The sequence below is a fragment of the Nymphalis io genome, chromosome 17 (genome assembly GCF_905147045.1).
Source record: "Nymphalis io chromosome 17, ilAglIoxx1.1, whole genome shotgun sequence".
Taxonomy (NCBI): Eukaryota; Metazoa; Arthropoda; class Insecta; order Lepidoptera; family Nymphalidae; genus Nymphalis; species Nymphalis io.
In genome coordinates, this window is record NC_065904.1 from 7,191,735 (window position 1) to 7,217,779 (window position 26,045).

At 32.7% G+C, this 26,045-nt stretch overlaps 1 protein-coding gene across 2 annotated transcripts in view; it reads left to right on the plus strand.

Annotated features, from left to right (window-relative positions):
* Window positions 1-26,045, plus strand: part of LOC126774822 (tyrosine-protein kinase Src42A) — a 66,021-nt gene that overhangs the window by 8,187 nt on the left and 31,789 nt on the right. Inside the window, exon 1 of one of the 2 annotated variants that reach the window (XM_050496445.1) lies at window positions 17,327-19,126. The exons of the other annotated variant lie outside the window; for it this stretch is intronic. Coding sequence (XP_050352402.1) covers window positions 17,574-19,126 — 1,553 coding nt within the window. The 5' untranslated portion in view covers window positions 17,327-17,573. Of the gene's footprint in view, window positions 1-17,326; window positions 19,127-26,045 lie in introns of those variants that run through there. 2 annotated transcript variants of the gene reach the window in all.

Consider the following 26,045-nt stretch of genomic DNA (forward strand, 5'->3'; position numbering starts at 1 on the left):
GCCGACCAGCCAATTGGACTGATAAGCTGAACATGGATGCGGAAGGTGAAAACCGAGAGCTTTTTAAATGAAGACCCTTTACTTTATGAAATTACGTATTACGTACAAGCTGTGCCTTGATAGTCAATCACTTAAGGGCTTTTATATATTATACAGATGTTATTCTATAATTTTGTAAGAATATTTGTGTTATTATAAAAAATGTAAGAGTCTTATAAATGCCTTATATATGTACTATACATAAAATATCTAATTTTTTCACACTAAAATATTATTTTACTCAAATTATTTACTGGTGGTAGAGCTTTGTGCAAGCTCGTCTGGGTAGGTACCACCCACTCATCAGATATTCTACAACAAAACAGCAGTACTTGGTATTGTTGTGTTCCGGTTTGAAGGATGAGTGAGCCAGTGTAATTACAGGCACAAGGGTCATAACATCTTAGTTCCCAATATAGGTGGCCCATATACTCGCCCGCCTTCCTATTCTATATAAAAAAAATTAAATAACTTCAATGTATTTTTCCTTTAGTAGTTAAACGAATCACTATTTTGATTTTATTTCCATAGTGTAATTTTATAAAAAAATATTCCATTATCGTTATGTATCTATACAGTGCCTTTGTATATTTATTTATTCTAACTAATACAAATCACTACGTGTTCACCGTGCACGAATGACGTTAGTCGTAATGTTTTATATAAGAACTAAGGAAAACACGATTTAGCTTTGATGATTTTATGATTTGTTATGTATTTTATAAATATGGCCGAACAAAAACGTCCTTTGCAGTTTCCGTCGTCGCTGATAATAATACAGTATTCCATTACAACGATACACTTTTCATGCGTAATATAAAAAAATAATAATTGTGAAAATTTATAAATAATTATAAAGATATGATGACGCATCATCAGTGGTTCTCTTTAAACATTACAAAAGCTGTTAATAAAGAGAAAGCTATAAATTTTATCAAGTAAGAAAAAATTGGCTCCTTTGCTCAATTAGTTTACAGTTATTCAAAAAATATATCGAAATAAAATACGCTTTAGTTTTTTAAATGTGTGTCCAATGAAGACATGTTTTCGTGAATGGAAATATAAAGGATGGAAATTTGAGAGCGTGCTGTAAAGAACTTTAACACTTGCAGCTGAAGGGAAATGTTATTTAAGTATTGTCCTTATGTGCACATCTAGACATACATTTGATTATTTTTGAATACAATTTATTTTAAACGTGAATATTGATTATGTTTATTCAGATTAAGGATGTAATGGCGATCGTCCTTCAGCCTAAAAATTATGATTTAAATTAAAAAAAAAATGTCTACTTAAAATAAAACATAAACAATCTTACAATTTCATCATAACATATATGGATGTGTGTATTATGCTGTTGTAGTTGAGTATTTGTTCATTTATTTTTAAATAGTTATACTTAAACCTTGCATTGGAGCAGCGTGGTGTAATATGCTTCAAATAATCTTTGAAGGAGAGGAAGCTTAGCCCAGCAATGGGACATTTACAGTCCGTAACTATACTTTTCTTAAAATGAATATTAATGTACTAAGGTATATAGTAATTTATAATTATGAACCTACCTACATTAATATAAATACGAACGCACACTTTTGATTGGCTATATTAATTCTCTAACTGAGATAAGCTGTCCTCTACAACACAATTATTTCATGTATTAAGCATTCTAAGTACATAAATAATGAAATTAAATAAAACAAAAAGTAACAAGTTGTTCCTATTATCGTAATATTCAGTTTCATTTCATTCATGACGCGAACAATAGTCGTATGTAAATGTATAACGTTACGCTAGAGGCATCAAATAATATAAAAACGTCCTTATTAGTTATTTATGTGCATTGTTCTGTACATTTGACCACAATATTTTATGTCTACAAGGCTTCAAAATGTACTCCGAGACAAAGACGCTGCCTTCAAATAATTAAAACCGTCATGTTCCGCACTTCCACGGTGGCTGTGCAAACAAGGTCGACTCACTCCGACAAACAAATTGGAAACTGTTGATCATCTCGTTCTCGAATTTAAATTATCGCTTTTATTTCACTACTAGGTACTATTAATTTATACAAAAATGTATCCCTTCTTAGCATACATTGAAATCTGGAATAATTTAAAGCATTTCGAAATTTTACAAACATTTCTCGTAATCGTTGTAAACATAATTCACAATGATATGTCTAATATTTAATTTAAATGTATAATCTTAGGAAAAAACATAAGGAACTTGAAATATATTGAAATATAAACTATGAAAACTAACACCAGTTGCCGTCTCGGTAAAACCGACGCGCTTACAAGGAAACAGTTCCTGATCAAACAAACAAATTGTAAGACAAATATTAAATGGCGAAGTTCCTATACTTTGTATGTGGCGTTCGTACCGCCTGGATACTTAACTAATAGCTATTCCTGCTGCTTACTTAACGGTGTGCTTGATGACTTGAATAAAACCACCAACAGAACAAACATTTTATGGGTCTTTAGCGTTAGAAAACATAAGATCATTTTCCTCTTACATGAGCTTTCGTTTATTGCATTTTCCCATTAAATAGACGCGACTTCGTATTAACGACCATCGTTTAAAAAACAATGTTAAAAAATTAAAATTACAGTTTCTCTAGCGTTTGTCGTAGCTTTATCCTAATAAAATTTCTGTATGTAGTCAGTTTTGAAAGTACATATTTGGTATAATGTAATTGGTAATTTACCTATTCTTATATTTTTATTTAAGTTTAAAGTTTGTACAAATGTAATTTTATACGCAATAAGTATATAAAGAGGTTGAGTTTTCCGCGTTTCATATTACATCAGGTCGAATTTACTTTATCAATACCCAGTACAAATAATTAATTTGTATACCAATAAGGCTTGATATACTTACGACTTTCTTTGTGTCTCTCTTTTGTCTCACTTGCCGGATGTTCGCTGTATATGATTCATTTCTGTTTTTTGATTAAAAAAAACTTCACCTATTCAAGATAAACTCGATACATGGATTGTGTTTATTCATGGCATGCAAGCGCAATCCTGGATTGACAGGAAGTCAGCCGGTTCGCTGAATCGCACGGTCGCGTCAACCGACATACGACACTTACCAGCGCATTCTGATCAACCATTAGCAATAAACAATTTACATATACTGCGAATACAACGCTAATTCATACGATTTGAAATTGGCTTACACGAAAACTATTTATTAATTAGTTCCACAGAACATTCGAGTCGTATTTATTTCGAAAATCAAAAGATTTGCAAAACTCGATACGGCTAAAAATACTATTCTAATTTTAACCTGAACTGTTGCGAAGTGGCAAAACTTGTATTATGTTGTAAAATAAACTGAGCTATCTTATAGCTTATTACATACTGTCGTTTTACATAAATTGCTAATTAAAACACTTAAGCCTAACATATAAAATAGTTATCTCATAATACAGTTTCCCGCTAATCTTAGGAAACATCACTAGTTCAAATTTAACAAAATTTAATATTTTAAAATACTCATACAATTTTAATCGTTTCTACAAATATGTCCTTGAAATATTGTACGCATTGCATGCGGGTGCATTAAAAATGATTACCCACAGGTTATGTTAATTTCTCAATTTATCGACACACACGCAGAAGTAATAAATATAAACAAAAAAAAACTCGAAAGATAAACGTTAAGATTTTCTCTGAAGAAATTGTCCTATATTCGTAAGGCGTCGAAACGGATGAGCCGAGATGTTCAATTGACCCGACAGGTGATGTGTTGGGTGTGCCTCTAACGGCTTCTTAAAACCCACATTTCCTAGTAAAGATCGCTCGCCACCGGCTGAGAAGACAGGATGCACGAGTTCACCGCCCCGGTCCCGTCCATAACGATTCGTTGTAAACCTGCACTTAGTTAACATAAATTGTCGTTTTAACACCCCTTTACTACATCTATGTCTAAATTACATTTAATAATAATAATTTTCTTCTTTAATCTATTTGGTTTTGCGACCGCGATCGCTAGGTTATTATATAAACAAAACTAATAAGGAAAACAACAGTCAACTACGAAGTTTGCTTCCAATAACACATATAAAAAATACACTAGTTCAGCTGCCAGGTACATACTTTACTTAAACAAATAAACAGCAACTTAGTTAATTACATCATTTATATTACTGTCTGCTGTAGTAAAGCATTTGACATCGAGTTTTTTTAATCTCGACACGTTATATAATCGTCACAAATATGAATTTATAATATAATGGGCCTTTCACAAAACGTCCGATCTCTAGGAGTATTAAGTGAAGTCGATTTTCTGATCCTATCAAAACTGAGGACATGTAACGCAGACGAGTCTACGCGGTCATTGGCTTATTGCATAAGCCACACGTTCACGTGCTAGGGCGGATGATCTACACGTCTAGTGATAAGTGGGGTTCTAGGGCCCTCAAGTTTGATTTAAGAGAGAGCAGTGGCCGAGATCGCATGCAATTAAGGTCACTGCAGACGATGTATCGCGTACGAACGTTGCCCCTATTCACATTCATGAGTAGACAAACTGCATATATAGAATTACTTCACTGAATATATATCTACAGATAATTTATGTTGAAAGAGTACTTAAAAAGCTATAACAATTTAATAAACGCACACAAGTAAATTAAAAATTGTCGGACCAAAAAAATCTATCTCTTTTTAATGAGTACGCTCAAGAAAATATAGGAAATATTATCCTACATCCTTATCTAATATTATTGGCTGAAGCTGAATTATAACACTTATGTTGTAGTAGATAAATATATAGTTATCGAATTTAATTCACTTAAGACCCCAATTAATGCTTGAAGTCTTATAAGTAATAATCCGGTTGGCCCATGGATCCGCCCCGTCGCCACGCAAATGATAGCTTCCCTTCGCTAATGGTCTAAGTGCTGGGGAAAATTCGCATCACACGCGCAGACGAACGATTAAACACTACTGGCGCCACTGATGTATTACCCGGTCCGCGTCACGGATGTATTTGCAGTAGAATTATGTTATCAGTTTCTGTAATATCGCCTACATTTATAAAATTTAACTTATGATCATTATTTATTAGTAATATAGATATTTTTTTTATTTATATCTTAGATATTGTATTATTTTATAGTTATCAATTGTGTGACTGAAATGACAGCTGCAAATAAATGTGTATGAATAATTATGTCATTACTCATTCATAAGATTAAGTAACAAAGAGGTAATAACATAAAATACGAACCATTTCTCGGAGTTATTGGGGAAACGTGATCGTAAAGTAGATGAAACGTGACAAAAGAAACAATAGCACAAAACATTAGTTCAGGCTACAGGCGTCACTAAAAATCTGTATATTATTTATAATTATTATATAAAGAAAATAATTACTCATTCTGTTGTTTGTAACGCCTTATATATATATATATATAGTATGTATAGTATGTATAGTATGTATATATATATATATATATATATATATATATATATATATATATATATATATATATATGTCTAGTATATATACTAGACATATTATATAACACCTCTTTGCCCTTTGCTATTTTCAAAGATATAAATGTTGCCATAATCGATAAAACTTTATGATGTGTAAATTCAACTTAAAGCTTATAATCATGCAATTAAAGACTAATGAAAGATGTAAAATTTTATATCCAATTGAAATATTTGGTTTTATAATTCATTAAAATATATAATTAGTGTTTTAATATGCTACCCGCGACAAAGTCCTACATATTCATGAAAGGAATTTTATTTAATTATTTTACTGGTGAGATTTAATATAATTGTCTTTACTTTCACGTACGATCCTAGTGGCGCCGATGTCTGTACAGCCTACGATTATTTTTAGATTAGAAATGGGCTCAACCGCTTTACGTAATTGAACAAGTCGCATACGCGGCTGGATCCTGAGCGTTTGCTTCTAAATATAGTCACAGAGGTGGTGTGCAATTATACCTTATTATCGCATGTTTCAACTGGAAGGCAGGCTGCTTCTTGCCACAGTTATTAGTTGCAGTTTCTTTAGAAAGTGTCCAGATGTGACGAAACTGAAACGAGCATGTTGACTTGTTTACAGAATGACCGGAGAGCAATTTCCCTTGTATTGACGACTTTGTAATGTCGCGTGCGTGCCGTAGCTAACTCCCGGCAGCATTGAACACTTGGCGTGTTATAAACTTTTGAAAATTAGGTCAGGTCCCTTGACAGTTTAATAACAGAACTGAAACTTTAAAATTTATGTTTGTAGATTCTATAAAATAACATATACGTTCATTCTTAAAGAATTTGAAAGGTTCTTTTTACCTGGTATAGTGCGACATATATTCGGAGAAATGGTATAGATGATATGTAAAGCCACCCACGCGCCAAACCGCACGCACCCATGTCATGGTCGATTTTGTGTAGTCAAACGTCAAGACCGTGAAAACGACTTGACACACATTTTATCTGGAACAGACTTACTGGATCGCTGAAGTGCCTGCAAGTGATGGCACTTTCAATTATCACTGCACTGTGAGCGCCCACGCCGATTTTATTATTGATAATTTTTAACTGCAGTATTTTCACTATGACATTTAATGAATACTTTCACTTATTCCCATTTTTTTTATTTTGCATGTATTAAATCTACCTTCTGATCTCCAATGCGGCTGTCATTCCATACATTTTCGCTGTCGTCTTATATGTCGTTTTATCGACGTAGCTAATCCTAATTACAATTTCAAATATTATATGACGCATTGCAAATTAATATATGATCAGTAGTCGAACAATTTTTGTTGGCAGCCACATAATGTAATGCAAAAAAGTCCCGCCAATTATCACGTATCTCGTACTGATCAGATCCTGGTACCGGCGATTGTCCATCACCGAGATGATGTAAAAGGCTTTCAGCGAATCGTACGCGTTGTAAATTTCCGTTGACCCAGATATGATTAGAAACCTCAGCGAACAGTGAAAATAATATTTTTTGCTGTATGCCAATTTTATCGGTAACGAAGCGTCGCATACATGAGATGTGAATGCGACATTCATAAGTGAGAGTTTTGCATTGCCGAAACTGGTATGTGTACCGCAAAACATTCGCGCGTAATTAATTTTTTCTTAGATATTGATACTTCCGGCTTTTCTAAAGCGATCGTTGTTTATTTTAAGTATAAAATGTATTTACATTAATGCTTCCTTGTACGGATAAAAAGTTGACGCGTCGTGTCTATCAATATTATTATATTTCTGTAATAATTATAAATGCAAAAGTTTGTATGTTTGTTACATATATACCACAATGCGAGGTTTAATTGCTGAATAAATTTGGGCAAGATGACAAAACTAAGAAAGTCTAGTTCTGAAATAGCATTCGGAAAACCCCATACTTTAAAGGCGACACTAAACGTCATTATACGAGTTGGCAGAATGGAAATGGTTGGAAGGTAAAGAATTGGACTACGGATGCTTACTTTGTAACATCATAATTGAAAACTTAATATAAGCGTGTATACATTTAAACGTCTTCGTTTAGGAGTAATCATTACAAAACAGGCAAGGAAAGTTACTACTTTAATCACTAGATAATCTTGGTGGTACGAAAGACAGTGCAAGATAAGTGCCCGACAATTCGCATCAAAACTAACTTTACCGATTTAAAGTCTCACATTTTTCCATAGAACTTTTGTAGCAAACTGTGACTGCGAGATATGATTGAGGATCATCCCTTTGAGCCTTAGTCAAAAACAAAAATGCGTGGAGCATTTGCTTAAAGACGCCGCTGTTGACCACCATACGGTATGCCGAGGAAATTGAAAGCGTCTAAATTAGGAAATATGTTATCTTCAGTTTTTGGAAACAGTGAAGAAAATAGATTTATTGATTATAAAATAAAGGGTACTATAATCGTAGTGAATACTTCGATTCCTTATAAAACTTAACGTGGGCTACTTCAAATAAAAAATACAAAGAAAATTATCCGAAGGTGTGTTACTTTTTTGAGACAAAGCTGTTTTACAAGGATTGGTGGAAGACAATTTTCAGATGACAATCAACTCGAATAATGCCGGCTTGATAACTATATTAAATTTGAAATTAATTATATTTATTGTAGTTTTGTTATTTCATTTTATTTATAACTCTTATAATTCGCGGAGTTTTGGACCTCCTGCAAAATTAAATAAATTTAATACATAATATTAACCAAAACAAAAATAAAAACCATATATATAAAATAAAATTTCGTCCAAATTATTATGTAAATAATGGTCAAGTAAATAAAAAATTCTTTATATTATTCATCAAACACCAAACATGAATCTATTACATATAAAATTATTTCTAAAACTAGTAAAGTTTATAGTGAGGTACAATATGATGAACACAAACGTAATTATATTTTATATCTCTTAAAATCTTAACAGCCCATACGATCGTCTCGTGCGGGGCGTTAAATTCATTTTATTATCAATAAATTACGAGACGATCTCAAAATATGTATATTGAGCTTGTTTTATTTAAAAAAAGTAAAGTACGTTTCATCTAGATAAAATGGTTATTATAACTTGTTTTGACAGGGTTGTCGCATAAAATTTTATAGATCAGTGAAAAGGATAATAAATGAATAATAATTTCCGTTTAGAATTTATGATTATAAAAATTAATATTTCAGTTCAAATTAATCAATACTTGCTGATTTAGTCTAGATTATTCATTTAAGTTTAATATATAATAATACGTGTATCTTAGTGTTTTTAGATGCCAATTTTATATTGAGCATTAATATGCTATTCGTGTTCAAATTTAAATGTTTAATTTTTTTTTACGTAATACTGTATTGTTAAATAAGCACGAAGGTATTACATGAAAACGTTAACACATTGAATTGGACGCGCCTTCCTTTTTGTTTAGCGTTATTCTTTTGAAATTATAAAGAAAAATCTGAGAGCTATATAAAAGTCTTGCGGGGGGTAATTAATATACAGAGAAATAACGATACGAAATGATGAATAGTTAATTGTACTTTAGGTACCTGGTTTAGAGTATTGTATCATTTGTTTTAAACACAAATAAAGTCCTTTGCACGATTATATCTATAAGCTTTTGCTTATCGTGTATTTGTCGTATATAAAATGCGAGTTTGTTCCTAATCGCGCACGTTTCATTCTGTTTCTACATCGCGGAGGAAACGCCTTGCGCGAGCTAGGTCGTTCATCGACCCGCGCTGCTCCGCGGTTAGCGATTGTTTATACACCTCCATTAACCAAACAATGTTTTGCTACTTCGTGACATTCCTTTGTAATCATTTTGAAATGTAGGTTAAGGCTTCTCTTTCATGAAATATTTTTTAAACGTATTGTTTTCGCCCCGTTTATTACATTATCCTTTGCAAGCGTTCAGTTTTACGTATTCTGCAACAGATGAAGCTGGGTTATCTGATACTCTGTTCAGTTACAAACTTACATAGTAATAAATATACAGTGCTTATCAAAAAAACTAATAAGCGATAAGTTAAATGACCTTTGTATGTGTATAAATACATAAAAATAAATGTAAGCATATACTAATGATTCCATAATTATCAATTAAACCGAAATCCCAGGACCATCTAATACGTGAAATAATGTTCCACATTCCATGTAATTACTAATTAATTAAATTTATATGTTGACCTCTTAGCATTAATAGATACGAGCTAAACAAATGTTAAAATACTCTGACAAAATTAATAGCCCCGCCGATCTATCTTTATATTTCGAATTTAAACTAGATTAATATTAATTCTCTTATATTCAAAATTAATCAATATAGCTAAAAGGTGAATCCGTTACTAAGTTTGTAAAAATAATTGAAATTTTGTGATTGGTCGCTTACTAGTGGTGAGAAATATGTTTCTCATACAATGCAATCTCAAACTGACTATCAATCTTCCCCAATCAACTATTTTGAAATTACGTTCATTTTATTTCTGTTATTATTGAATATTTAGAATAACTAACAACTCTTAGCTCTTTATTTTGCACTAAAACTATTCTTCACCTAAAAAAAAACTAAAAGCGTAAGTACCAATAAAATGTTACAAGTACAACGCTTAAGAACTCAACCCTACCGATAAAAAACACAAATAGACTAAGCGCATTCCCCATTCTATAGCCCATTTTATGAAGCACCAGCGTTTGGGAGCAACAAACTATTCATTAGCGTTTTATTCTTAGAACAGATAGCCTTGGATGTGTTCAATAATTGTCTATTTTCTCTATCGTCTAAAGGCTCTAGCTTCAATATATACTTTGTTTAGTTTAGCGGAGACATTTTGTGCTTTTTAGTCGTGTTTTAAAGCTCGGACGAGAGAATGCGGTGCGCAGGACATACGTAGGCGCCGTTCAGTCGCGCCGCAACTTTCTACGTGCGCGTCTAGAACGCTCTTAAACCGTAATCTGCAGATTGACGTACTTCGCGAACGTTACGACAGGCAAATTAAACTGCACATTACGTTGCTAATAATTTCCAATTCGCCTTTTAATTGGAATCCCCCAACAGCCAATAATAATTACATCGGTTTTTGTTATCAAGATTTCTATCAAAAGCTTAGATGGAATCAACAAAGAAAATAAATCGTTTTTAAATATTCACCGAAAAGTTCGTTTATCAACATTTGTACGTTCTTAATATGGAAGATAATCGTATAGGTATTAACATGGTTTCCGTCTCCATCTTCAAAGTATTTTAAAATATATGAACATCAAATATATATATTAATATATGAAAATCAAAATTGTCTACCAAATTTTTATCAATGATATAGGTAGGCGGACGTGCATACTGGTCACCTAATGGTAAATAGTCACCATCGCCCATTGACATTGGCGCTGTAAGAAATATTAAACATTCCTTCGTCAATGCGACACCAACCTTGGGCACCAATATGTTATGGCTCCTGTGCCTGTAAATATACTGAGTCGTTTACCCTTCAAACCGAACAACAACACTAAATATTGCTGTTTGGCGGAAGAATTGGTGATGAGTTGGTAGTATCTAATCAGACATGCTAGCACAAAGCCTTACCCACAACTTATAAGTATAGTATTTATTATTAAAAGAGGGAAATAAATTTCCTATCATTAAAAAAGTAGCTGCTATAGATGTGCAAAACCAATGCAACATATTAGCGTACCTGTTCTTTGCATTACATTTTAGGTACTATCTCGTCGTAAAGTTATTAGGTAGAAATTACTACCTCACTTAAGGGAATCAGTAGTTAAATTAGTAGTAGTGGGCTGAATTATCTGTAAACTATAAGTTTTGTATAATCAACTGGAGGCAAGTGTATTTTTCACTATAAGGTTCACATGAGAAAATTGTTTATCATCATTAATATTTTATTACATACGCGCTGTAGTGCAACTTGGTTCACTTGAATGTTAGGAGAATGTAATTTCATAGCTCTTATCTGTGCATTATTTCATTAAATGCATTCAGCTAAAAGAATGCTTGCTTAATTCCCAGATTCGGGCACAGATGAGCGTAGTAATTTCACAGCTTCCCATGATGACAGTTCACTTGTGCTTCCTTTTTCTAAAGCAGTTTGGTCTGTACTACCACTTACCATCAGGTGGAGTGGAGTCATTTGCTCTCCCGGCAAATATAAAAAAAAAGTTTAATTTCCCCAAATAACATTTTAATAACCTCGAATAAATTATCACCTTTCTTTATTCCAAGTAATTTTGTATGATACAGACAGAATAAATATATTTTATTTACAGACCCGGTCCCGTTACATATTTATGTAAATCAAGTATTTAGAAATTTCTTTAGATATATCAACGTTAATTTCGAGACTTGTTTTTTTGGACATTTAAAGGAGGACTTCCTTTCAATTTCCAATAATTTCAATCAAATACATATAAGTATATTTCTCTTAATTACACAAGCAAATATTTCTCATATATATTTTTAATTTGTGTCTCTTAAGAAGATGTTACTTCATTAAATTAAATCAATTTGGGTGCTTTTTTATCTGTTTAAAAAGTTCAAATGCAAATACTTTTCGATTAATATAAAAGCGGAAACGTAAGAACTGTGTCTTGAATGGGCTTGATAGACGAGTAGGTATTTGTTTACATTAGTCATTTCCTCGTATTCAGTTGTGCCCGCATCGGTGCTATATCTACAATGAATAATGTAGACGATACACTATACGCGCTTCAAGTGAAAGAACGCGAAGTCCATTAATTTTTCAACAGCGAAATTATTACAATAACATACATATTAAAGTTTAAATGTAACGTTGATTTAGTGTTAATCGGTGTAGGTATGGCGGAGTATAATGATGACAGGAGGTTATCCTTCAAGGTCCACCTGACCGATTCCTGTTGTGGCGGCCACTTTCTAGGGATGTGTGTTTCGGCTTAGACATCTGTGCTGGACATACCCTCATTCTTATAATACAATAGGACGGCAAATCCGACACAACCGGAAATAGTTCAAGCTCAGGACCAGGACCTCGTTGGTCCTGGTCCTGAACTTGAACTTGAAGGTCCTGAGTCCTACGCGCTTTCCGAGGCAAAGAGTGAAAACACTATCAACTTTCAAACTTCCAGGTTTCTATCAAAAAATATGTCCCAATAAAAACACAATAACTTTTAATTTGCCCGACCCGAATGTGGACCCAGGACCTCAGAGACTAACCTTATAGCCGACAAATAAACGAGGCGCAGTTGAATAAAATCTTCCAAAGTCAGTGCTTTCTTGTCGTAAGAGGGACTAAGTGTTTTTTGTTGTCATAAAAAAATTCAACCCCCGAGAATTTAAAAAAAAAACTATTTAAATTGATTTTTAAAGAATTAGATACCAGGAGTTAAGAAAGAGTTAGGAATAAAGTTGAAAATGGTGATAACATCTATAATAATTCATTATACCCAGTATTTTTTTAGCAAGTCTTACGTCCACTCGGTACTCCTGATGTTAAGTGGTCACATCCGCCCGTAGACACTGGCAATTGCTGACAATGCAAGTATAAACAGCTCCTGACATAGTCAATGCACTACCAACCATGAAAATCTACGATTTTATAGATCGTGATTACACTGAGTCACTCATATATGTGTGGCAACATACAAACAGCTTGGCAGAATTATTGGTATATGAGTACCCACCAAGACCGGGAAAAAGCAGGGTTGCTATTTGTTACTCTATTAATTTTTAAGAAATATAGAAAAATTTCACAACAAAATTTTGGTGACTTTTTATTTACATGTTATTTAAAAATTGTTTGTCTATAAAAATATCGAAGTCACAGACACAGCAAAACCTGTTGAGAAACAACTATATAAGACATTGCGTAACTTTTTTTTTATAAAATAATCGTTGTATGGATAACGGAACTCTACCACTCGAATCAATTTGCACTTCATTGGTTTTGAATATTATGAATGAAAATCAGCGTCACCGATCATCTGTTATAATGTAGATAGACAAGACTCGAATTACGTAATCTTCTATAGTTGTTTGTTGAATATTGGTCAATACTTGATAACTTGCTAAATTCCTCTTTCAAATATCAATAATATTCGTATTACTAAATACTAATTAGTGTGCTTAATAATGACCGTAAGTAAAGACGGGATGAACATCAGTTGTTTTTATGTTTTCTTTACACAACGAATCGAATTTTAAAATTGCATTTAAACACTCGGCTATAATAAGAAGGTTCAGTCGAATGAAGCAGTATTAATTAAAAGTGCCATGTTAATGTATGTGTGTTGGTAAAAAAGCGAGCGTCGCGTATGACTCGCTTAGGCGCCGCCTCCTGGCGCCAATGTCGCCCCGGCCACTGCTTCCACGAAATTACTGTGCTAGTACTAAACGTCATGAATATGCACTGACCGCCACTCAAAGCGTCGTTACCACTACCATTTATTGTCAACAGCGAGTAATTCCAGCTGAAAATTGTTTATGCTTTACGTACATAACTTAAATAAGACAATTAATTGTTATCCGCTACTGATTAATGGATACTGTACATTCGTGTCCTAATAATTTTACGATTCAACGCAGTGATATTAAACTTTTTTGTTTTAACGAAAATCATACAAATTATATTCTGTTGATTTAAAATATTTATGATATAATAAATATATCTCATAGATGTATTTTATTACTCTGTTTATATTTTATTCTTAAGTTTTCCTTATTACGATCACAACATTTAACAAATTAAATGCTACAAAAAATTCAAGGAATGTACCGTCGTCACTTAGTTTGACGTAAATGAGTTTTCCATGTAAATGAGCTTAGATTTTAAGCTGTATAGCTATTATTGTTATTAGATTTATTTGAGTGAAATTGCTAATAATTTTATAAATTGTATGGAAGTATAATTAAATTTTTACCAAGAGCTACCAGATACAAATTAGTCTCTTAGCTAGCCCGTCTGAGTGGTTACTATCCACTGTGTCAATTCTTCCACCAAACTTCAATACTATATACTGTGTTCTGTTTTGAAAGGTTATTTAACTATTGTATTTACATACGCAACGTTGTAAACGCTTTGGCGGTGTATGGAGTAGGTTAAACTATTTGTAGTACCATCCACCATATTATGATTATCCTCAGGTTTCTCATTTGCTCGTCTGTGTTCCCAAAATACCTTCCTAATATGTTAAAAATATTTAGATATGTTAAAGACGCTTGACGAGCGTCTTTGGTGTGATCGTATAAACATATCAGCAGTGCGCATAATAAAGAGTTATACGTATTTCGATAAAGATCATTGTAATCCGATGTATCTCTGTCAAGCTGTCACAGAGTCTGTAATGTTTAATCAATATGACCTACAAAGGATTTTGGTATTCAGGTTTAAAAGATAAATCTGATAATTTTTAAATTTCAAGCACCCTTCAAGTATAATTGACTTGTATTTTTTTGTATATAATAAGTTGTGGATTTAAATAAACTTGTCCCCTTGATTTTGATTGACACAATTTTGGTAGTAATTTAAAAAAAAAAACAGTTAAAAAGACGTTTAAAATAAATACATATTTTTAATAACTACTGCTAGCTAATATTCAAAGTGGAAACAAATAATTTACTATGTAGCTGACCATCGTCTTCGGAACACTTTCCGAAGTTGTTTATGGGATAGAATGGTTATCAATGCGATTATAAATTAATGAGATTATTGACTTATTTATTCTTAATAGTAGTAAAAATAACATTTACATTTAAAAATTAACAATGCTAATACTTTTATGTTTATCTAAAATACTAAAAACTAGCGTTTCTAAGAGGATTGTTTTTCCTGCTGGTTGGTCTTACCAGAATTCTGCTAAACAGAAAGTATTTCGTCGAAACCGCGATCACGTTTATCTGAGGTCGTTTTAATGACGTCGTCATTACCACTTATGATATTACATGATTTGCCTATGCAAATAATCAGAAACTAAATGTATTTGCAAAATTATTTAAATACTATATAGAAACATGAACTGATATAAAAGCATTTTTGCGCTCCGGGATTTCTATGACTTTTTACAAAAGGTACGTTGTCATTGTCTCCTTGCGGGGCTAAGGCCTCGGCTCATTTATGAGGAGAAGTTTTGAGTTTACTTCACAAGACTGTTCCAATTTCTTTCACCGTCGAGCACAAGTTGGTGAAGAAGAAATGAATTATAAAAACAAATTAGGCATATGAAAATTCAGCTCTATTTGCCCGAGTTTAAACCCGCAATCTTCTCATGGACCTCCATTCTCATGTACTTCTGGGCCATCTCGGCTCGGCATTTATAACTTGACGAAAATTTAACAGTTATTTTTAAACCAAAGAATCTTGTCATTCTTCTAATATAATAATAATAAAAAATATTTTTGTCTAAAACATCAATGGAGTTTTTACTTTTAATTCACTTTGGGCTAGAAAGCAACTAATAGTAAGATATTTTTTCCTATTTCATGAACACTTTGTCCGCAAAAACGATAAATGGATACGAAATTTGACTTACGGTGCAATATAAACATATCTTGGAATTTTTTGACTCATCGCTTTTTGGTAAACTGCTGAAGGTTGTTAAGATATACGTCAATTAAGTAATAATAATGCTATTATTTAACTCATTAAATATGGCGTATAGTTATACGCCAATTTAGTTACATAACATTAATTACTAATGTTTATTAACCGACTTAAGTTATTGCAATTTATTACTGAAACATAAATATAATTTGAGGTGTTAAACTATCTATCAAGATGTCGTTCCTCGATTTTGACCCATACAAAGGGTGATTAGGCGTTGTATGGATAATTAATACCTGATTTGTCTGTCCTACATACGGGCCACGCATCACAAGCTGCGCCGGCGCCAATCCTAACTGTTGATTGGCATTTGCGCGTGCAATTGCATTTGGCTTGTACATAGTATTCAATAATTTTATCTTATAATTAGTAAAATGCTATTTAGGGAAATATATCTTAATGTGGAAGTTGAAATCGTCTAAAATGAATTATTTTAAAGTATTTATAACATGAATGAATATAGAATTCAATAGCTATTATAGCAATTTTTGCCGTCTTCTAGCATCCGCGTCAGTTGAAATGATGGTCGGAGAAAACAAATTCGCGTTCACATGACGATGTCCATGAACGCAGTAATGCCAAGGCGCCAACACAATGCTTTATAACTGTACCTGACGGGATGTCTGTAGATGAGGTGGAGAAATTACGACTCACCGTCTAATAAATAGCTCATCTTTTAATTAACAAACGGTTTAATGTATTTTTCGCATATTTCATAGATTTCAAGCTATAAATTGTAATGAGCAACGTCTGACGATGAATGTAAATAGCTGTTAATCGTTCGGTTACAATAAACGATGTCCGCGGTAGCCGAACAGTTTACTAATTTCCATCCAGCCATTCGTTGCGTCAGTAATGCGAATCTTGAGTTGATGTACTTGCATATGTAATGCAAATAATGAAATTTGTCGAAAACGTAACACTTTGATCTGATTATATTTATCGGTTTTCGTATATTACACTTTATATAAATACAGTTTCTTAAGAAACTACTATTACAAAAAAGTTTATATTATTTGAAAATAATATCAAAACAATGTTCATTTAATAGGTCAATCTATACCGTTCGTTATATAATTGCTTGGAGAAGTGCATTGGATAAAAATTGATGTATGATCGTCAAAGATGGCTTATGAGGTGGCGGGGCGGGCGCGGGTGCGGGCGGCGGTGCTGCGCATGCGACTCTCACCGCCTTATCTCTCGCGACCTCCGCCGCGCCCGGACGCGCACGACCACAGCGCAACGCATCGCTTGCACTTGCGCCGCGCTCGCGCTATGTCGCCCCATATACGTCACAATTATGTGTTTGAATATTTGAATTTTGTTTGTTTCATAAGAGGCTGCAGCCCAGAAAAACGTCAGTGATTTAAAAATATATTATTTTAATTTGTGGTAATTAAAAAGTAACTTTTGAAGTAGTTGGTCGAGTGTTTTTATTATTCAAACTTTATAAAACGACGATGGTGTCGGAAGGGGCTCTGCCCGTTGTATGGTGTATGCGCGATAACCAACTTGTGCCTCACCAAGTTTCCGGTGTTAAGTTGCAAGGTGCTGTCACTGGAGCTCATATAGCCGCTGTAACAGACTTTTTACGCATGGTAGCCGGTACGCAAATAATTTTACCGCCTACAGCTGTGCCTGAGAACTACGACAATGACATTAATAAAGAAAAGGAAAACACAACTAGACGTCGCAAGATGTCAATGCAAGTGGAAGTCCCATGTGTTTTCCTTTCTGAAAGTGCACTACTAAAAGCAAAAAGCCGACATAATTCATTAGAAGAAAAGCTAATTTTTGAAAATTCTAGTTGTTCTACTACAAGGTATTCGGAATCTTATAGTCAGTTTTCTATAAGTAAAAAAAGCGAAGATAAACTCGGTTCCGATAAAGATATGTATCCCCAAAGAATAACAAGAATAATTGAATTAGATGATTTTAATGCAGATTTAATGAATAAAATAGAAAAAGAGCCGTTACAAAGAATAACTAGAATAATCGAATTTGAAAATGATAAATTATCTTCACCATTAAATCAAGATGAAGAAAATGAAGTGCCACAAAAAATTACTAGAATTATAGAATTTAATGAAGACAATTCTGTATCTACGCTTACAAATAGTTACGAAGATTTTGATAGAGAATGTACGCATAAACTTAATAGAATAGTAGAAACTGCTAAAGATAATAGTTTTCCTAGTATGGCTAAAATAATTGAAATGGAAAATGAAAAATCAAATGAAAGGAGATTGTCCTTAACCTATGAACGAGAAATTGGTTGCAGAGGAAATGAAAATAATAGCGAAAATCCTATTGTTAAATCTAAACCAATGCAAAGAAGTAGATTTAGTGTAGACTCCTCTTGCTCCGAAAACTCTTATGCTAACATAGAGACTATTAAGAGTTTACAGGATGTAAGACGGGAGGACATTACAGATTTCAGTACAAATCCTGAATCGTTATCTACTTGTAAGCCGATTGTTCGGTCGCGTTTTCGAAGGAAAAAAACATCTGTTTGTTCGATTGGCTCGTCGGACTGTGATGATGAGATAGACGTTATATTTAAGTCGAAACCAAAATCTAGTCAGTGGGTGAGTTTGGATTGGATACCACCACCACCCAAAGAAGAGCCAGTGATTACACAAGTCTGTGATAAAAATGATTTTATATCGAAATGGATAGCAGAACAGAACTCTCATGACTCGGGCATTGTCCCCGAAGAAAGAAGAAGAAGCCTCCCTCCAAAATCAAATGAAATTTATTTACAAAATATGAGAAGGTTTAGTGATGGATTACAGATTTGTAAGGAAGATGCGGCGAGCGACTCACCGGCAACAGTAAAATGGAAATGGCATGATATTGTTAAAAGGCACCTTCAATTAGTAAAAAACGACAAAGGCTTTAGAAGACAAAGAGGTAGCTGGATGAGAACTGCACGCCGACTCTCAGGAACAAATGAGAATAACAAACATGTCGAACTTCCACTAGATACATATATGAAACTCAACACAATGCCGTAAGTTATTTTTTTACAATCATGTACACAATGTTACACACTACTTATTTTGAAACAACTAACCCACTATAGATATATTTCGGATGCATTGACGCATGTCCATGAAACTAGCCATGACGATCTACTTAGTCCAATCCGAACCTGCTGAACGAGTCAAACATTCAACATTAACGAGTGGAACTTGTTACCCCTTTTTGGCAGCCACCAAGCCACTTTTTCATACTAATCATTCATCGTAACTATTGTCACATACATATGTTTAATTTTTCTTATATATGATGTCTTTGTGATATCTATAAATTAACGGTACTTATTTTGCCTACTGATAACCTGCAATCGTAGTACTATAAAACTGTAAACCCGTTCCGTATAAGTTTTCATATGAGAGTAGATTTATGTATTCGGGTAATGTAAATGAGCCCCAAGAAAGATCAACTCGGGTCTTTTGATAAGACGCCGATCGAGAAGTGCGTGTTACGAGAGCTGTCCCGAGCACGCGCTTCCGCAAGGCCGTCTGATTAGAATGCAGGGAGCTCGCGTCCAAGGCTACGTTAGCGCGGTCGGTCGCTGCACCGACGGCAATCTTCCTCTCGGTAGTTCGGCGATTGGAAGTCAGCTCAGGAAGTAACCTATGAAGGTAACGCTCACGAAAAGTCTAGTCGACCAGTCGGAAGTAATCGCGATTTAAATTTTGTACGCATCTTTAGTTCGTGATTTTGTTTTATATACTTCCTTAATCCTTTTTGGAATTATTAACACTCGGAATACGTGTCTAACACCGTACTGTAAAATAGTCACTGTGAAAATATGTATTATATAACAAATTATCCTTGCAAAATAATTTAAAAAAAATGTTAATATTTAAACATTTATGATATATATCTGAAGTCCCAACCACTAGAGTGCGCGGAAAGCAACGGGTGGTGAGGCAAGGTATACGGACGTGCCGGTGTCGGTTTCACTGATCAGCCTTGAGGGATACTCTGGTTGCACAATTGTAAACTTCTATTCCTATAATAAATGTTGATAATGATTACAACTGAAAAATGTAACGTAAAATATCACATTCCAACGAAATCTCTATTAGGAGAACAAAGTTCTTATACATGCATACATACTTAAAATATATTTGATGTTTAATTCGGGTCAGGGACACATTTCAATGTCATTTATTATTCCAATCATTTCATTGAACTCATCTTATCCATTATTAATGATCGTATCGTGTCATTTATTAAGATCCTATTCAGATTAAATTATGAATATAAAGGTTACCGCTGACTCTTATTACCTTAAGTTATTACAATGTCGATTGGATGTTTCTTTATCAAAAAATGCTTGTTTAGTCGTATGATTATCAACAAAGCTATTGTACTAATGTAATGTAAGTACAATTTGAAACAAACAAAATGAATTCTCATCGGAAAATAGTCTTGGTTTCCAGTTATTTTTCGGCTAAAAGAAAAATGTTCTTTCTTATGTAACAGATTTTTTAATTGAACATTTTTCCAAACGAAACGTTTTAACGTTTTTTCGTAGGTATTTATTTTATATTACATAAAAATCTTCGAAAAACTATTAATCTCTATTAATTATTACCATTAGATAATACTAACTGATTATATTATTATGATAACGTCGTTTATCTGATATGATTTAATTTTACAATTGCCATAAGTTTTATTACATATCAGACAAGACGACGTGTTTTCGTTTAAAAAACTTACCAGAAATGATAATTTGTTAATCGCGTTTTATATTGTGTAACAGTTGAAATAGACAGTGAACTATCTATCGTTTTTAATATGATATTAATCGAGGTGAAGTTTCGTAATGCAATGAGGTTGACAAAAGTAATTTGTGCTACAAATCATGAATACGAATTTTGTATTCGAAACGGAAAGAAAACGCACCTGGAATAAAAAGTGAATATAGTTTGTCCTTTTGCTCTTTTATCACAATGCAGAAACGTTTATAGTGTCTAATAACAGCATTAATTGCTTTTGACTCACTTTCACTCCGGCTAACACTATGATTTTGGTAACATTTCGTGACGTCGCTCAACTTCTCTACGTCGATTTAGTTTTTTTTATTTTTTATTATGGTTAACTAAAATGCTTTCTCGATGTTATATATTATCTTTTGTCAGTTTATAATTTGTTACAATTAAGAAAGTTTAACCAAAGCTATATTTTAAATTTAATTATTGGCATTTCACTTTTTTCGATGTTTAATTGTTATATGAGACGCGAGTTAGAAAACGATTTGTACTTATCGTGTGGTTCGGAGATCTCTTGCGAAAGAACAATGCAAAAGTTTTTATGGTTTTATTTTTGATTTTATGCGTGCTGCGATCGTTTGCGCTGCGAGCCTTCGTCGATAATACTCATCGTTCCGCGGATGTTTTCATAAATTTATTACAAACCGTTTTCGAATATAAATCAAGTGGCGTCTACAATTGAAATATATATTAAAACTATTTTATATCAAGTACTAATTAAATCTACAATTATCTTATCAATATTATTATCTATCGAATTATTCGTTGCGTAGGTATATTAAATATGTTTTATATTAGGATATCATTGCTGTTGTAAAGTAAAGTATTGTTTGTGACGATGTAACTAAATTTTCGCAGTACCTCCCGGTGACGCTTTTGTATTCCGCATCATCATCATGTCCTTACCTGAGCGAAAACAAATGGCACTAATCGTTAACGACTCATTGTAAAATTTGCTAAGTAATCCATTGCGTTAATAAGCTATTAAACAGACCATTTGTAACACTCATTCCTTTCCTGTTTACACCGTCTAAATACAATATATACAATGAATTTAAAAATATAATCCACTAGCTGCCCGTCCCGACTTCGTACGAGTAAAATTCATACATAGTTCACATTTCATCACCATCCTTAAAATTGATATAACTAAACATCCTTAACGACGAGCCGGTTGGCGTGGTTGGTAGATACTTGCCTTTCACGCTGAAGGTTGTGGGTTCGATTCCCACCCAGGACAGACATTTGTGTGCATGAACATGTCTGTTTGTCCTGAGTCTGGGTGTAATTATCTATATAAGTATGTATTTAAAAAAAAAAAGTAGTATATGTAGTATATCAGTTGTCTGGTTTCTATAGCACAAGCTTTGTACAAACTTAATTTGGGATCAGATATCCGTGTGTGAAAAATGTCCCAGGATATAATTACTTAACGAATGCGTTCGTTATAACGCATTCGTTAACCTTTGTTCCACCGCTGTCTAGATTCAGTAGTTTTGACTATGTTTTGAGTCAGTCAGGACAAACAATTTTATAATTATACTAGCTGCCCCGACAGATAAAATTTGTTTTATTTTTTTGTATAAAAAATAAATAGTTCACGCTTTAATCTAAACCATCCACCCACTCAAATACACACACAAAAAAAGAGTCCAGTGACATATACTCGCACAGAAGAATTGTAACATATTTTATTTATATATGTTTATATATAATATTAAATGTATATTAAATATTAAGTAATAATATTAAATGTAAAGGTACAAAATACAAAAAAGACAAAGAGGAACTGATAAGAAACCTCATTTATCATCTAGATATATATATAGATAGATTATATATATAGATAGATTTATATAGATCTTAGTGAGCGTCTGCGTCGCGGAAGGAGTTGCTATACTAAATTTCAAGTCATTCGAACCTTATAGTTTCGGATTATTGGTCCTTTGTTGAGTCAGCCAGTCGATGATATTTTGATTATAAGTTATATAATACATATGTACGTAATGATAAAATTGTTGATATATATGAAATTTTTGCTTGACACTTCTACTTGCCTCAACGTCCTTATTGTAAATTCATAGGATGCCTTGATGTGTATGACTGTTATCCTTATCTGTCAGTTCTCTGAATAAGTAACGGACAAACATATATTGGCCTGCAAAAATACCGTTTATTTTATTATCTTTAATGAGGTTTTTAGTTCATGCGTCTCTTTTCATGAGAATTCTTCTTGCTCTAAATATATCAGTTCAACGATATGTTTACATTACCCATTAGTCAAAAGCAATAGGAACTCTTATTTTCATACAAATATAATGGAAAATCACGAATGTGAAAGGTATACAATACGTTAAACAATTTAAGACGAGCTTCCTTTTTAGTTTGTTTTATATTTCAAGTTATATAGCATAAAAACTAGAACTATGAAATCTCATAAAAAAAACTTAACACAATTCCAATCAACAATAGATGATGACTTCAATGTATAATTAGTTGTCAGTTTTCTTCCTACTAGTTAACTTATTAAACATTTAAGTATATAAACAACCGTTGAATCAATTACACGTGCATTGATATTCTTTCTCATGAATACATATTATATATACATCAACACGGTTCGAAACATGTGACAAATTTCCTGATCAATATCACACGTAATTGACACGTTTTATTACATCTGATATAGATGTCTTAACGGATAATCGATAGAAACTACTTCATTGTCTTTAAATCTAATTATCTTTTTATTAATTTAAAAAAAAACAGTTGGCATTATTGCAGGTGTACGTTTATTGTCTTCTCCCTTATACGTCTTAACAATATCTGACTAGGCAACGAACTAGCTCTCCCTAAAAAAAACTAGTATCGAAGTATACGACGAGAATGCCTATCGGGATAGAAACCCTATAATTAGATTACCCATCTAGTGAACAACCTTAAGTCAGGTAGGACTGGCTTAGCAAAAAAACGTTCTTGCATCGGCACGCAAAAGTTCAACGATCGCCAACCCACCCATAGCCCATTGTAAAATTCTCATTTCTCTCATTATGGAAAAAAGTTTAAGATAATTTTTTTTTCATACGAGATTTAAATATTTTTTCTATGATCAAAATATGTACAATACGATGTTATAATCATTAAATTATTGCCAATGGTTTTATTATTTTTTGATGTTACAACTGGTCAAATAAATTTAGTTGCGGTAAGATAAAATAATTTAGTCTTATTCATTTATACTTTATCTATTTCTTTTTCTTACTATACAAACTAAGATTATTTTTAATTAAACGTACCCAAATCAAAAGAGATCAAAAATAATAAAAAAAATAAGCAAAAGATTCCTTTTATTTTTACAAGACTTTCAGTTCAAAAGTTGATCAAAGCTTCGGCCATATTTTAACATAAATTATTTTCTAAGAAATTTATTTTAGGATATTTTTTCAAACCCTGAAATTGCTGTTTAGTCTGAATAAAGATTCCAGTAACTGACAAGTCTTGATAATAAATGAAGCTATTCATGTTTGCAGTTTGTTATTTGAACTTTCGAATCTCTCCAATTGAAACATGTAAAATAAATATGTAAGGCGGTGCCTGTTTAAACAAACTTTATGAATTTAGAAACTTGTTAGAATATTGTTTGCTAGATATATTTAATTCTTTATTTTCAAGGTTCTTCTCGTTAAACTATTAATATTATTAAACTTATGAATAATTTTCGTAACTGTGTAACAGTTTTGCGAGAACGATGTCAGTTTTCATATAAGAGCCGAACGAAGAACGACTAAATTTTACGAAATTTAATTTTATGTACAGATAAAAATGAATGCTGGTTAAAGTTAGTAACGAAATTTTATAAGTAAATAATAATAATATATATATATATATATATATATTATATTATTTGCTTATTTTATATAATTATTTTTTGATAGCCGAAGCAAGTACAATTATAGTTAACAAAACAATTTAGTACTTAGGTCTTAGTACAATTTTAATTTATAGTGACTCATTAGGAGTACTCCATTCGATTCAAGCGCCACAAGACAATTTCCAGTATTTACAAGGATAATAAACGTCAGGAATTGATGTATGCTAATAAGAGACCTAGGAGACTTTGAATTTATACTCAAGATTAAATTTACGTTATTCGACAAAAACAACTAAACTTAAATATTATGTATTGTATTTTTTTTTCTAACAAGTAACAGTACATTCATATTTATTTGTTCGTGTCACAACTCCTATTATAATTATATATTTGTATGAAAATATCACTTTAGTGTAAATTAAGATAAATAGGAATGTTCCACGGCTGATCGAGATTAATTTTTTTGAGAAAATAGCTATTCAGAAACCGATTTCATTTTCACAACATGCAGGCCAAGGTTAGTCTAAGTTCGAGCGTCTGGTTCGTTTGCAGCTTGTAATTATACATTCCGTATTGTTATTATTAGTGAAACATTTGTGTTACGTTATAGTTAAAAGCGTGTTTAAATTGTTGGTTCGTCCTGTGCGTTTTATCTGTCCCCTGACGTTTGCTTTCTTGATGCATACAAATCGCAAACACAATGACTCAACCGAACTCCACGATTAGCCACAGTATTATCACCCTGTCGCAATTACACATAGTTTTAGTAAACGTTTCAATTTTCACTAAGAAATATGTAAAATACAGATATCTACATTATAATACTTGAAATATTTTTATTTTGAAAATATTTACCAAGTAATTTTTTTTTTTATATAGAATAGGAAGGTGGACGAGCATATGGGCCACCTGATGGTAAGTGGTCACCAAACGCCCTTAGACATTGGCATTGTAAGAAATGTCAACCATCGCTTAAAGCCAATGCGCCACCAACCTTGGGAACTAAGATTTTATGTCCCTTGTGCCTGTAATTACACTGGCTCACTCACCCTTTAAACCGGAACACAACACAACAATATCAAGTATTGCTGTTTTGCGGTAGAATATCTGATGAGTGGGTGGTACCTACCCAGACGAGCTTGCACAAAGCCCTACCACCAGTAAATATTTTTAACAATTTCTTAATACGTAACTACTGAATTAAAGCTTTTAATTGAATTAGAGTTTGAAAGTCACAGTAAAGTCTGTCTCATTTATCGAACCTGTTT